The sequence below is a fragment of the Chelon labrosus genome (genome assembly GCF_963514085.1).
Source record: "Chelon labrosus genome assembly, chromosome: 1".
Taxonomy (NCBI): domain Eukaryota; kingdom Metazoa; phylum Chordata; class Actinopteri; order Mugiliformes; family Mugilidae; genus Chelon; species Chelon labrosus.
In genome coordinates, this window is record NC_140337.1 from 16,467,680 (window position 1) to 16,483,466 (window position 15,787).

A 15,787-nucleotide genomic window follows, 5' to 3' on the forward strand; every position below is an offset into this window, starting at 1 on the left:
CCTTCCTTTACGTCATCTATCTCTTAATATTTCTTTTCCTTTTTGCAACACCGAGATTTCACTGTATGTGAAGTACAGGTCCAGACAACTCTTGGTTTCCTTGTTCTAAATCTAAATCTAAATCTAAATCTGAATACCTGCACATGATTGGATCTTTCTCTCACTGGAGTTACATTTCCAGAGAATAATCTTTTAAACTACACTCCTTCCTGCAAAAATCTCTTTTTTTTTTTTCTCCTGTATTTCTTCTCTTTGTGGCTCCTTTGAAATAAAATCAGCAGCAAGTAGCATGTGCAGCGGCTCGCAAGATTTCTAATCCTGACGACTGCCTCTCGGATGGAGCTTTGGCCAAATTTATAGATTTCCGATCATAAAGGAGTTTCTGGCGGACAGCAGGACGCGGGCACCGCAGCCAGGCTTGGCTCTGCTGTTCCTGGAGTGAAATCAGAAAAGTACCAGGAAGTCAAGCCATTAAGAGGAAACAATCAGTAATTGACTCCGAGAAGGAAAAAGAGAAGACACTGTCGTCTCCCCTCTTTTAAGAGTCCAAAACTGCAACTGCAGAGGTAAAACTACAAAAGTATTCGCTGAATATATTTCTATATATGGCATCATTATATTACTATATTTACTGACGCATCAGTGTGTACGCAGCATTGTTACTGTTGAAGCTGCTGCATGGAGCTGGTCTAAACTTTTTTTTTTGCACATTTTCTTTTTAGTATATCTGATTTTTGGTGAAAAGTTGGATCTTTTCACATTCAGTGAAATGAAACCATGTGAAAAGTTCACTATCTGGTGGAGCAAGTGCATTAAAACTGTGTGCAGCACTGGAGTAAATGCATTTCCCACTACTGTGTGAACCTACGGGAGCAGGACGCTCGCTGGACAAAGAGACGAGATATCGACGAGGAGACCGAAAGAGAGGATGCATTCATTTGGAGAGAAAGAGGGAGGGAGAGGGAGAAACAGAGAGGGGTGAGGAGGCGGGAGGGGGGGGATCAGGAAGCCTATTGTCGCCACAGGTGCCTGCACTTCAAACGCGGCGCTCATTGTTTGGCTAAAAAGAAGAGCAGAGCGCATATGAAACGTGCGTGCGCATCTTATTATACGGCAGAGGAACACAATATCCCTGCTTATGCTGAAAGAATGCATATGCATGCGGCCATCTTGTTTCTGTTTGTTGTCATCGGAGAGGCCCTACAAAGAGTCTATCTGCAGCTCTTTGTTTGTGTGTCAAGATCAGATTAATCATTCTACCTGGACTCGGTTACCGCCTGGATTCAGTCGGGCCGAGCTCAAATTCACCAGGAGACGCACAAACTCCAATGCCACTCTGTCTAGCTGCTAAATTGTTTAACAACGTGTCTCCTGCTGGATGTGTGCACATACTCCGTGTCATGTAACACTGACGGCAGCACTTTCCTTTTTTTTTTTTTTTTTTTGGGCTTTCACTATAGTTTGGTCAAAGAAGCACACGCTGAGAGTCCTTCCCTCTGTCCGTCAGTCAGCAGGCTGCAGCATAGCAGACATTCCTGCAGGGTGTAGTTAGGGAGCAGGAGAAAGGCAACGGTTGCCAAAAAATCTGTTGCTGCGAAGCATTTTTTTTTTTTTTTTACAAGAGGTCCAAGTTGTAATGTTGCTTGGCAGCGGGATTTGGACGGGATTGGACTAAAGCTGTGCAGCCTCCTTCGCTCTCACGCTTCTTAAAACACGATACGCAGATGCCGATCTGGAGGGAGCGTTACCTGACGACTCTCGGTGGCTTTCGGTTACCTTGCCTCCAGATCTCCTCGGTTATTTCCTGTTTTTGTCGTGCAGATTTGGAGTGTCATTTTCTGAAAACCTGACCTCACCGCCTTAGCGAAGCTTCAAAATCACCTCTAAGCTGATTACTGTGCATTTCCAATACCTGTGCTAAACGCTACCACGCTTTAATAACATTACTGACTGTGCAAGCAATCTGTCACTGTCAGCACCAAGGAAAACATTTCAATGCAATTAAAGGCAATGGGAATTTAAAGCATTAAAAGAGTGCCGTGATTACCTGTACACCCTGCAGGGAACAACATACTTTGAAATAAACAGAGAAGGATCTTGCACCATTTCTGTTTCTGTTATGTCAGTAGTTCCAGACCTTTTTTTTTTTGTTTTGTTTTTGTCTTCCAGACCCTAAAAGGAAAAGTTCAGCCATTCTGGGAGACGTCTTGCTTAGACGATAAGATCATTACCACTATCATGTCTGGATGCTCTCGGCAAGAAACCAAACGAGACGATTTCTCAAACTGTTGAGATTCTGAGGCTACAGTTTATTCCACGTAGGTTTGTTGTGACTACAAACACTTCACCTTCGTACACGCTCTGCCGACACATGAAGAGCTCACGAACGGGACACCTGTTTCACATTTTCGTTCGTGAGAATTGACCCATCTGCAGACAACACCCCTGCCGAATTCGAGCAGATGAGCCAGATTCTGCTCGAGGTTCGTTATAACGTGAGAGAGAATGCGGTCAGAAGCGGCCCGGGCCACGTCCAACTGTCGTCTGAGCGATCCGATCTCAGACGTATCTTCGGCGGTGCGTTCACACCTGCACTTTAACTCATTACTCAGATATGATTTCAAATAACCAGGTGTTCAAAGGTCACCATCGCCTGCTCTGGAGTTTCCGGGGAGGGGGGGGCCTGGATTCTGCGAGACACTTAGGATTGTTATCGAAGCTGTGTGAATAAAACTTTACTGAACTGAACTGGCTGAAAGGTTTAATGAAAGACCCGTTTGAGTTGCATCGTGGGAAGTTCAAGGAATACTGGAGCATATTTGACCGTATCTGCTCCTAAGTATGACTGTTCTTCTTCTACATGATGGAAGTTCAACATAAAATCACTGGAGCCGGTAGTTTGACTGGAACTGGAGACATATGGGGAAAGAAAAATATGTGCAGCAGCGATCACCACAAACTGACAGCAGAGGGACAATGTAGGAAGAGCATGTGCAGGGTCACGCTCGGTGTTTTTAACATATGCATACAGTACAGCTGAGAGGGCAGACAGAGAAGTGAGGCGGGCAGGAGAGGAACTAAATTAAAACACACCCATTTTTACACAAACCCCCCCTCCTTCTTCCATTTCTCATTCACTCCGCGCTATCTGACGCCCTTTCTCACTCACTCTCTTCTCTCAGAACCTTTTTTTTTTTTTCTTCCTTCCCTTGCTGAAAACATGCAGGGAGGAGAGGAGGAGGAGGAGAAAAGAAGGAACGAGGCGACAAGAGAGGGAGGACGCAGAGAAAGTTGGTGAGAGAGAGAGAGAGAGAGAGAAAGAGAGAGGAGAGGGGTCGACCAGATGGGAGGAAGGAAGGAAAGGATCTCTCCGTGGGCTCAAGTGCGCGATTAAGGGATTCTGCATAAATAAACAAATATATGAATCAAAGCTCCTAATAAAAAAGGAGGAATTATAGGCGCGCCGCCGCGCTGCGTGGACGCGGACAAGACAAGACAGCGGCGGTGCGCGCTGAATCAGACAAGTTCTGCCTTTCTCTCTCTCTGGATTTTACTTCTCATGTTCTTCAAACTCTCCGTCGGGCTCAGCAACTTTTGAGGACAGTGGCCGAAAGCCGTCCCCCGTCCGTTCGCCTCTCTCTCTCTCTCCCCGGAAAAAGAGACGAGGGGAAGGAGAGAGAAAAAAAAAAGAAGCTGCGAAGTGGAAGTGGAGGAAGGAAGAGCGTTTTTTTTGGTTTCCTTCCGAGGAGTCCTGCTCGCCGTAGCCGGGGTTTAGGCGTTGGCACCCGGGCAGGGAGTCCCTCGTCATGGCCGGGGCCAAGCCGGGAGTCCACGCACTGCAGCTCAAACCCGTGTCCGTCCACGAAACTCTGAAAAAGGGAGGCAAATTTATCAAATGGGACGAGGTGAGAGCGCAGGGTTTGAAACTTCTTTATTTCTGTCATGATGAGTGCGGAGCAAACAAACAAAACACAAACTCGCTTGTTGATCAAGAGGCGCCGCTGATGTGATCAACTGTGTCAGCCTGCTTTTGACAGAGGGCCCACTGTTGTGAAGTGTGTGTGTGTGTGTGTGTGTGTGTGTGTGTGTGTGTTTGCGTGTGTGTGTGTGTGAGGCGAAGACAATGTGTGTGGGATGTCGTGTGCAGGTGTGCGCAATCCTGCACCTAAAACAGGAGACCACTATTTTTTTCGTGTTAATCAGATACTCTAACAAAAAAAAAAAAAAAAAATCCCCTACAGTCGCCAGCACGCAAGAGCTGCTTCAGTGTGTGTGTTGTACTCAATTCCTGTCAAGCCGGTTTTCCTCGGGCTCAGACGCCCTCTTACACCCTCTTTTCTCTCCTTCTGTACTTCCCCCCTTCTTCTTCTTTTCTTTTCCCAGGGTATTAGAGGAGAAAGCACCTGTCTCTGCTGGAGTCCTGTTTTATTTAGGGACTTGGGGAAAGTGCACGCTTGCGAGTCGCCCCCTCAGAAATATCACCCAGAGAAGTGTCTGGGCCGTGAATCTGCACCATGTCAACACAGATCCCTTAATTAGTTTTTGCTGTGCCCTTTTCTTTTTTTTTTCTTTCCCGCTTCCGCGTGTTTCCGTAGAAAGCAGATCAGAAGCAGGTCTGGCAACCCAGACATGAGCCTGCCTGAGTCACTGACCTTAATGATTTGTGTGTGTGTGTGTGTGTGTGTGTGTGTGTGTGTTGGGGTTTTCTGAGAACACGGTGCGGGAGAATAAGTGTGTGTCCATGTGTCTGCGAGCGCCCGTCAATGATTAACCCGGCGGCTGATTGAAAGGCTCCAAACTGGAGGCCTCTGCCTTGGATTTGCAAATGCGCGGTGTGCCTGAGAGTGTGTGGGACATCCTTCAAGGACGCTAAAGATCCAATAAAACCCTTATCACAATAACTGAAACTTGGACAACGTAGAGGCATTATAAGTGATAACACGGTGTGTGTCCTTCAAAGAAGAGTCTTGTCACGCGAACAGTGAATGCCATGTTCTTTTGATTTCCTCTTCTTCTCTGTCTCTCTCACACACACACACACACACTTTCTCTCTATGTTTCTGTCTCTCTCTCTCAAAGGGATTTCCCAGGAAATGGTTATGTTGGTGATTAAGTGTACGAACGCTCAAAAACATGCACATGCTTTCCCTCTTGTCTATCTCTCTGCACCTCTTCCCCTCTATTTGCTATTTCCCTCAAGAGTCAACAAATGAATTATGGTGAATATGTGCAGAGAGGAAGAGAGAGAGAGAGAGGGAGAGAATAGTTTGGGGAGAGAGGAAATGAGAGAGAGAGAAAAATGCATGTTCCCTAATATGCAGCATTCAGAAAGCTTTTCAAGGAACGGGCTGGTGAGCAGAAGTCGAAGAATCTCCACTGTTAGAAAATCTGTGTCGAGACGCTGGTTGAGCTCGCTCGCTTGTAATTCAGCGACATCACGGAGCGCAAACTCCTGAATTGTTCTTAAATCTGAAACGGGCGCTTTGAAGTCACACACACGCAGAGATTCGGTGCATTCATTCAGCCGGCCTATCTCCGCACAGTCCGCGTAACGTCACACTTCTACTTGCTTGGCCTGCAAGAATTTGTGTTTGTACAAATTTTTGTTTAAATAATGACTTAACATCTGACAAAGCGCTGTTTAAATCGGCAAATAGACGGGGAATATGTGATCTGGACTAAAAGTAATGCTGAAATGATCAGGTATTTCTTAATGGTTGACCAGGTTTTATGATCAGTTAATCATTTAAGGTTATTTTCTTTATCACAGAAGACTTTCAAACCCTTTCCGACGTGGCGTCGTAAAGACGTCTTGCTCTCTGTGTCACTGCAAATTGAACATATGTGAGACTTGGACAAAATGAGCAACTTTAAGGATCCTCTTCACTGTAACAAAAGAGGAAGAGATGTCCGGTTTTAATGCAGAATTAAAGTCACAAATACGCCCAAGTCCAAAGGTAATTCAAGGAATGTGTTGAGTGAGTAAAAGTAAAAGAATCTCCACTGTTACAGGCAGGGACTCGAGTAGCAGCGTGTTTTCTAGGTTTGTCACCATCGCATGTTGAATCAGCTCCATTCGCTGTAAGTTTGAAGTGCGTGACAAGAGCTTGCATCCAAGTTTTCACTTTTACTTTACTTGAATAGAAAGCCTCTTGAGATGCGTCCGTTTCCTTTTAAAAGACAAAACCCGACGACGGAGCCCGTGTCAAGTATTTAACACGGATACAACAGACTTGCACGGCAATTACGATATCCATTTTAAACTGCGCATAACTCCCTCGGGCTCTTTCGTGCAGAAAACCAGAGCTAACAACACCCAGAAGCGATTGCTTTTGTCCTTGTGTTGATATTTATTGCCTCTTATTTCTGTCACTTAAGATGATGTGATAAAGGTAGACGTGTGTGTCTGTGTTCTGACAGGTTGACCGGTGGGCCGCGGTCATAAAAACTAAAGCGAGATAAGAATTAGGACACACACAGATGCAAGAAAGTGCCTGAGGGCAGTGGAGTTTGTTTACACGACAACCCCTCTTTTGACCCCGTCCCTCTCTATTCCCCCCTCTTCCCCATCATCATGTCGTCCCTCCATCCCTCTTCAGCCGCCGTCCCTTCAGCCTCTCGTCTTCATCCGTTCACCTCTCCTGTCAGTCAATTCTAGCTCTGCTGCTTTAGCTCTCACAATAATCACCTCTTGTTTCTCAGAGGCCCTGAGGAAGCATGTAATAGTCACATCTCCCGCCACACACACACCAACCACTGACTCATGCACGGCGGAGGAGGAATGCATTCCAAGCTGACCCTCTTTCTTCTGGCCTGTGTACACATGTGTGCTCAAATGAGCGCGTGCTTGTTTTGTTCTGGGTGTGCGCTTCACGTTGAATGACTTCCTGTTCGAGCTGGCTGTGAGACCTCCACAGCCAAACCATTTTCCTCCGCTCTCCCTGCTGCTGCCGCCGCCGCCGCCGCCACCACCGCTGCTCCTGCTGCTCCTGCTGCTCCTCCGCCCTCTGCAGCCCCGGCCGCAATTCAATTTAGACAAATTCCAACTGGAATTTGGTTAAAATTCCTCCTAAACAACCAATTAAACAAACAGAGACAGACAGTTTGTCTGCAGAGCTGCTTAGCCTTCCGTCTTCCGTGCTCTGGAGTGTCTCGATGTGCGTAAAAAGGTCAAATATATTCATCTTAACACCTAACATTTGCATCTTTTGCAAAGTGTTTTTCTGTTTTTGGCTCAGATGGAGCATTATATTTGTGCTTGGTGTTGAAATACAGTAAAATACACTGTATATGACAGACTAAAGGAGACTTTATATTGGGATACAAACACTCCAACACTGGTCGCAGCCAGATGGGAAAAGAGCACTTTTTCTCTCCACATGTGTGGGTTGGATTTGTTTATATTCCCGTTGCACAATTACAAGCAGACCCGAGCTTGTAAACGAAGTCACATGGAATCACAAGTTGCTCATTAATTGGACAGTTTGGGGGGAAATTGACAAGATTAGAGGTTTTTAGCTGTAATTCTGACCCCTGTACGTTGAGAGGAGCACGGCGGACCACGAAATGTTGCATTTGCAGGTCCTTTCCTGCAATCTGGTTGGGATTATTAGGTCAGACCTTACAGACCGCACTGCAGTTCACTTAGAGGAGTCCAGGACTACAATCTTGGCAGCCGCTGAGGACAGTAAAGACACTTAATTCTGCCTCTGTCCTCTGTGATTAACAGTGGTGTGCTTTGGAACCAAACAGGCTGCCAATATTTGCTCCCTTGACACGGATATTCTGGCTCGGTATCATTGGAGCTATTGTTGTCATTACCTCCCTCCCGTTTGAAATACAGATGTATTTTCTTTTGTGTGCTGGCTGTCTGCATCAATGCGTGAAGGTTTACATCATGCATGGTTTGAAATGAACAGCCAAATTTGTGGTTTGGAGGATATTCTGTTCAGTTTTAAGCCTGTTTAGATGTAAGTTGCTGTGTGGTTTATTCAGCGTCGGCGCTGTTTGTAATGCAGGCAGTTAAAGCAACAGTTTGGGAATACTCTGAGGATTTGTCAGAGGATTTAACTTTGGCATATTCAGATGATATGCAGGTGGATTTTAGAAATTCTGGACTGCAAGTAAATGGGATCCAAAACACTTGTATTTAGATGTCTTCGGATGCGTCTCACTTCTAATGCTCTGTCTGTTCAAACTGAATTTTAAAGTGATTCCCAACACGAATCTCAACATGAAATCCAGAGTGACTGGGTTCAGTGTTGTCCTAGTCCACACTGCTTACAGAGCTGCAGAGCTGGCCTACGCCTAAACTGATGTCAAAGCAACCCACGCAGATAAGTTGAGGAGTTTGGACAAAGCTTTACTTGCTCTCCTGCATAAAGCTAGAAGAAAAGGTCCATACCTCTTTCATATATGTAAACTGCTGCTAGTTAGCTGAACTTAGCTCAATGAAACAGTGGGAAAAGAGTTTTTGACTTTTAGGTAGGTCCCTGTTTGGTTACCTTACGTGTAGTGCATGCCGGCGATATAGTACGCACCAATGCGCTGATGTACAAGTGGTTGTTGTAACGTGCCAAGATATGTTGTAATAAATCAGCATAGGCAAGGAAGAGGGCTGTTAGCCAATAAACATGGTTCTAAACAGTGTGTGTGGATGTTAACTACTTAAAACGGAGTTTACAAAGGAGGTTTGACAAGGATCTAAATTTATTTGGCACATTTTCTAGACCTCCACGATCCATACAGCGGGTTTTAGTGAGGAATGCATTACACTGGGTGTCTCCTAAGAGCATAACTTTAGTTTGTTTATAAGGAAACTGCTCTCGGCCCATTTGAAACAGACTGAAGGCTACATGCTTTACCAAGCTCTTCAGGAAAAGTTTTTTTGTTTTTACTCGTTTTCTTTCTCGCTAATAGGCGGTTTAGACAGAACGTGTTTCAGCTGTAGTATTTCCGGCTGCTTCTCCATCGCCGCAGTTTTCATATTGATTGTTGTGGATCAATAAAGATGGAACTCATCAAAGAGAGGTTAACTGAGGAGGTTTGGAGATACAAACACTTGTAGGACTCGTGTTCGGCGAAAGTTTCAGTCTCCATTGTTGAAAGTGAAGCAGGAAGTAGATACAAAAATTAACCCGACTGGCAAAAAAGACACAGCGCCGACTAGCGTTTGGGTGGGAGCGAGCCGGACTAACGTGCGCACAAGTATAAATGGCTCCGGTGTAGGCTACATGCATAAGTTACGGCGTCTATGTCCCGCAGTGCTCTAAATGAGCCTTAAAAGTGCGATGAGAAGATTGATATCTTGCGCATATCTGTTAAATGTGAAGCTAGTTCCAGTATCAGGCAAGCTCAGATTAGCATGAGGAATTTAAACACACAGATGCGGTACTGGTGTCAAATTCCCGGAAAGAACGCTAACATGTCTCTGAAATCATTTTAACCTTCGTACCAGTTTAATTTAATTTCAGCATACGCGTTAATATGTTTGAATACCGTTGCTTTGGATGTTAAAAGCACACTTTATGATCTTTTTTCTTTTCTCAGTCAATCATTACTCATAATCCATGAATTAAATCAAGCAGCAACAGCTCTGATGACAAGAAATATCCACAGTAGCCGCCTCAAATACTCATTGCTCTTTTAAAGGATGGTCCGATATTATCAGGACATGCATGAGTTCAGTTTTATGATGAAACCTAAATCCCACTGAATCCTGACAAAAAAAAAACACATTGTGTTGGACATGTGACGTGGAGAAAATCACTGTCATTCGGTAACGCCCTGGTTGCATGTCACACCTGTAAATGCAACCAGGAGACAGTCCCTGTTTGAAGTGAACACATATCTGTCCTTAGAAAGGGCTTGCTTTTGTGAGGCAGAGGCGCTGTGTCATCCTCTCCTTTATAACAAGGGAGCACAAAGGGCGCCGCTCTCTATCGCCAATTGTTCCCCGTGCGCCACTATGTTCACAGAGTGCACGTCTCGCTTTCGCATCAGATTGATGCGCGGAAGCAGCAAGCCGCAGATTCCCCATTATGATGGATGTTTGAAAGATTAGAGCGAACAGATTAAAAAAGAGGAGGAGGAGGAGGAGGAGGAGGAAGGAAACACAACAGGATGGTGTGAAGGTCTGACGCCATGTCGAGAAACACTGCTGACATCCTGACAGAGTGGTGAGAAACGAGGGCTGCATGGATAGCGAGAGAGAGGCGGAGGGAGGGAGGGAGGGAGGTGGAAGGTCAACTACAGCCACATGTGAAGCGTGGGACTGACATCTGGACTGCTCCATCTTCACTCCTCCTATTTGACTGTTCATAACTTTACCCCCATTCATTCATTAGACGTGTAGACTGGCTGTCTCTCTCTCTCTATGTAACCTCTGCCCCGCTCATTCTTCTGCCATCTCTCCATCTCTCTTCCTCATACTATTCACGCATCCGTCCCCTGTCTCTTTTTGTTTCCCCCTTGGCTTCTACTTCTATTTCCCCCTTCTCCTTCCTTCTGGCTGTCTTAAGTTTGGATTTCTGTCAAATCCTGCAGATACTAGGAAGTATTTTTTATCACTCCGCTCTGATCTGGTTTCCATCACATTATCAGCCGTTCGATCTGACAACGATCTCGTTTTACAATTGTCGCGTTTTTCCCCTCCATTCTCTACGAATGCTAAAATAGGAGACGCTGTAATATCACACAACAAGGTTTCTTGTGAGTGACAAACAGGTTTTCCATTTAAAAGTTTCCACAGAGTTCACGCCTGTGAAGTCTGACCAGTTTGGTGCATGGCATGATTCACACTAAGTGCTTTCCATATCATCCGACAGCAGTTGGGTAATAAAAGCGCTCCGTGTAAACAGCACAATCAAAGGAAATAGCTGGGGAAGCGAGCGAAAGTGCAATCAGCTGTAAAGTGGTTGTTTTAGAGAAACCAATCAAAATTTAAATTTGTGCCGTGATAATGATTTATCCTGAATGCGTTCTGACTTCTGCATTATTTAGTTGTTTTTTTTTCTTTGAATTTCTGTGCGCTCGTTCCATCTTGACTGCATGAATGGGTGGAGATGTGCGTTTCTCCACTTCCCAAAAATGACGGCTATAAATCTGAACTGGCCCTCTGAGTTAGTTTTTATCACTCTTAATCAACTCATAAACAATTAAAGAATAGTGGATGAATAGATAGAAATAAAAAGAACAAGAGTCGGAGAGATAAGACAACACCTTGTTCTATTCTTAATGTTTTTTTAGTTGTTCCTGAACTGTTTGTGTGTGTGTGTCTGTGTCAGGCTGCATCCTGCTGGGGATGGCTGCTGCCATCAAGGAGTGTCATTGCTATGGGGTGGGGGTGCCTGGTCTGGCCTAGGTGGGTGCTACATGTCTAAGTAACATCCACATGAATGAATGCCAGGTCCAAAAGTTTCCCAGCAGAACATTGAACTGTCACAAGATGGTCAATGAAAGCATGATTTGTGAGGACGAGCTTTGACCACTAAGTTCTAATCGCTTCTTCCTTGCGTTCCAGAGATATCACGCTCTCAATTACTTAAATACTTACATACAGTCATGACTGTTGCTGGTGCATATGTATTAGTGTGTGCACATAACCACTGCTAAGCTCTGAAACCCTCTTCTTGTTCATTTCCAGAGCAAACATGTGTCAGTATCTGTATTTTTACTTTTCCCTGCATTCAGCTGCAGCAAACCTTGTCTGCTTGCCTTACACTGACATGAGGCAGTATAGCAGGTGAAAAAGAAGTGACATCAGAGAACTACAGTAATTTGCAGGTCCACGGCGCAGTTAGCCGTGACATTGGCCCGTGCGGGGGAACTTGACCTTTCCAGTAAGCGGGAAAAAAAAAAAAATCAGAAAAATGGATCTTGCCGCCGTATTTAGCTTAATGAAACTCGTATTCACTGGGGTATTGTTGAGCGTGTAGAACAAGGCTCTGCAACCGGCAAGGGTTAGTGGATCATTTGCTGCGTATACAGCCTGATCAGATGAAAGTTAAATGAACCCTGTGGAGAAATTAAATGGTGCAGCACCTGCCAACAGGATAAGAGGAGGACACTTAGAAAGTACTTAGGGCTAATACGAGCCAGTCACACTAACCGAGATATTAATAAAGCTCCAGAGATGCCTCAAAGTCTGGGGGTAAGGATGTAAAGTATTTAATGTTGTTTGGATAAATACCAACCTATCAGGTGTCATCTGTAACGATCCTCGTATAGCCCGTTAGCTTATTACTCTCTGTACCGTTGCCTATGGCTTATTTTCACTTCTCCGGCCTCCGCTCTTGTCTTTCCTCTCGCCGCTCCGAAGTCCAAAGGTTACCTACTGTCATCAACTTTTACCGTGTTGCCAAAGCAGCAGCTGTAACGCACTCACACTCACTGTGCACTAGCCCTCTCTCTCATACCACTCCCATAAGCTGTCACTGAGAAAACACACACACACACACACACAAACAGCACGCTTGACCAAAGGTGCACTGGCAGCGGCCGCTTTTATCAGCTCCCCCTCACTAATGGCTTTCTCCTGACCGGCGTCACGCAACACACACACACATTCATTTATGGCATATAAGGAGAGGAGGACAATAACCACTTGTTTGACACGGGTGCCCTTATAGGTTGTGATTTTTCAAGAGGCGCTCATTAGCTGCTCCACGGAAGACTTTAGCTTCCCTCTACCGTGTGTTCGACATTAACGAAGGTGTTTCTCAGAGGGTCGGGGCATCTGGAGGGCGTCTGGAGAAAGAGGCGCGTCCTTTAATCAATTAGAGAAGAAGAAAGGAATCAAAGTATTGGAAGGAGCAAACTGAAGCAGTGATTGGTGCGGAGGAAAAGGCAGACATGAAAAGAAAGGAAAGAAAGCAAGAGGAGACTTCAGAAGGTTTCTAACCGTATGGCGGTTAATTAGGGACTGGGGCGAGGTCCAATTATAGACCTACCACCCACTCTCACACAGAAAAACACCATAGGGTGCATGTTTACAGTAAACAGGTTGTGCGGATGTGTGTGTGCGTGAGGGGGACATGCATTAATGATTTCCTGGTTGGGTTTCTTACCGCCACCCTGTATTTCAGCTGGAAACTGAACAAAAGTGACCTTTTACGTATTGCGAAACGGCTCTTTCAGAGAGCAACGACCCTGACCAGGAAAAAAAAAACAGATAAAGGAAAGTTTAGTTTTGTCCAGGCGAGTCCAAAACAACTCAAAAATATTCTACTTGCAAAACAGAAACTAGTTTGGCAAGTTTGTTTGATTTAAGTGATTAAAAAGAAGGATTAATTGTGTGTCACGATGCACATGAAAAGACTGAAGGAGTGGACGATTCATGAAAGAAAGAAGATAGTGTCATGGTAAAAAGCAACCGACAGGTATGTAAAACTCTGCAGGCATTTGCAACATGCAAATGTGTCTGAACACACTGGTTTGTGTGTGTGTGTACGTGCGTTCATCCTCGAACCAGCGGATGCTAAAAAGCTTCATAGATGACAATGTTATGTTGCTGGACGCACGGGCCCATAGATCACATTCGCACCAGATGAATGGGAGTGTGTGTGTGTTTGTGGTCTCTTCTCATCAACGGCAAACAGTGTATCGACGTACTGTATATCCAGTCAATGGACGAGTCTAGAGAGCCAGAAACGAACCGTGGAACAGCTGTCGACACTCATTCCACTTATCTTTTTCTCATGCATTATATCACTTTTAACAGTCTACATGTTGGCGTTTCGGTCAAAGTCTCCAGCAGAGCTTGTGTGTGCAACATGTGAGAACAATGTGCAAAGGGTGCACCGTGTAAAACAGTGGGGAATGTCCAGCTCTGCTCTGTTGGTTTTGGTTACATCTGCACTGTTGCCGCTTCTATTTGACTATTAAATTAATACCGTTACACAACAATGCAAAGGCCTCTATCTTCTGCTGCTGTGAAGGTGGCTCATTGAGCTCAAACATACAGTCAGGGTAGCCGCTGAGTATTTACACATGGTGTGGTATGGCTGAGTCAGACTTTAGGTGCTTTTGGACCAACAGTCCTCCCGACGTTCTGGGGATGACAACCCAAGGACTACATGTCATGTTTTGTTTTGTTTTTCTCTGTTCGTTAAGAGCTGCTCTTTGAACAGGCAAACTTTTATTAGTTTATGTGGGTTTTAAGCTTCTGATTGCCAGTTGTACATTCACAAGCTCAAAGAACAATCGTAGGGTTATGTCCGGACCAATTACCTCTTGTGCTAGGAAAGTACCGACCCTGAAGTTGGATCTAAAATGAGTTCTAGGAACTATGATCGTTCTCAGCACCTGCAGTAACGTCACAAAAAAAATAGGTACTTTATTAATAGTTACAGTATTATTATGTTGTTGGATGTTTCTCTATTCCTAATGTTTAAACATATTGCATTTAATTTACACTACCTTGTGGTCACATTGCTTCTACTTTCTAAACAAGTAAGAAGTCTTTGCTGCAAAATGGTGCCACCATATTGACTTCACATAACAACGTCTGTTGATTGATTGATTGATTAGCACAAATGCTAGTGTTGTTTTGCAAGTGCAGTGGAGCCATTGGGGACGGCACAGTGGCGTAGTGGTTAGCACTGATGCCTCACAGCAAGAAGGTTCTGGGTTTGAATCCATGGGCCTTTCTGTGCGGAGTTTGCATGTTCTCCCTGTGTCTGCGTGGGTTCTTTCCGGGTACTGAGTGTGAATGGTTGTCTCTGTGTTAGCCCTGCGATAGACTGACTACCTGTCCAGGGTGTACCCCGCCTCTCGCCCTATGACAGCTGGGATAGGCTCCAGCAGACCCTGCTACCCTTCACAGGACAAAGCGGTTACAGAAGATGAGTGAGTGAATGAGTGAGTGGAGCCATTGCTCAATTTAAGTTAGCAAAGTTGAATAGGAACCGGTTAATTAAGACAAACCTTAAATCTACCTGACTTCAAGGAAGACTTAACATGGTTAAATTTGTTATGGGAGTGTGCACAAAATGGATTTTTTTTTTGTGTGTGTCTTTTGCTTTGGACTGGAACCAGTTTAGTAGCCAACACAAGCTATACGGCTTCAGATTTGCAAGCACACGGCTCGCTGTGAGTTATTTGCGACCTCAAAAAAAAAACAAAAACAGCTGATTTAGCGTCTGCCATCAGGTCACAGCCTTGAGATGGTAATCACAGTCTGCAGTTGCAATTGCAACTTTTCCTGTCGTACCAGAGAGCGAACGCCGGTCAAAAGTTCAGTAAAATAAATTCGCATTTGAAGTTAGACTCAAATATCTTGTGTGAAAAGAGCATGGGTTGTGTCACTGGGTTTTGTGTTGGAAGCACTACAGTAGCTCTTTGTATCTTCGCTGCTGGTCGGTTGTTATGAGTGAATTGTGTTGCTGTGTCAAAGCTGGGGTTAACTCCAAGCTAAGCATTCACTCTTTAAAAAGACCACATTTGGTGTTGCTTATTAAAGCCTCGTAGTGATTCTGAAATCAGCCTCATTCACTCCCACGTACATAATGGACACAGTAGTTTAGTAAATAGTGAGAATTAAACCTTAAATTGATAAACACTCTGGACAATCAAACTAAATGGCGAACAGTAGGCAAAATATAGCGCACTATTAAGTAAACCTTGGAGTTATTTCGGACACACCATAACTTTTCTCAAACTGTTATGTTTCTTCTTCTGACGTTTTGTTTCTTTTTCTTTTTCACCCTTTTTCTAACTCCTACCCTCCACCCTCTCATATTCAACCCCTGTCTCTCTCTCTTTTTCTGCTTCTGTTCCTCCCATCCTT

At 44.7% G+C, this 15,787-nt stretch overlaps 1 protein-coding gene across 1 annotated transcript in view; it reads left to right on the forward strand.

Moving 5' to 3' along the window:
• Positions 1-3,238: 3,238 nt before the first annotated feature.
• Positions 3,239-15,787, forward strand: part of plcb3 (phospholipase C, beta 3 (phosphatidylinositol-specific)) — a 53,583-nt gene continuing 41,034 nt past the window's right edge. The window contains exon 1 of the mRNA XM_084545970.1: positions 3,239-3,905. Within this exon, the coding sequence (XP_084402096.1) occupies positions 3,807-3,905 (99 nt within the window). The 5' untranslated portion in view covers positions 3,239-3,806. The remainder of the gene's footprint in view (positions 3,906-15,787) is intronic.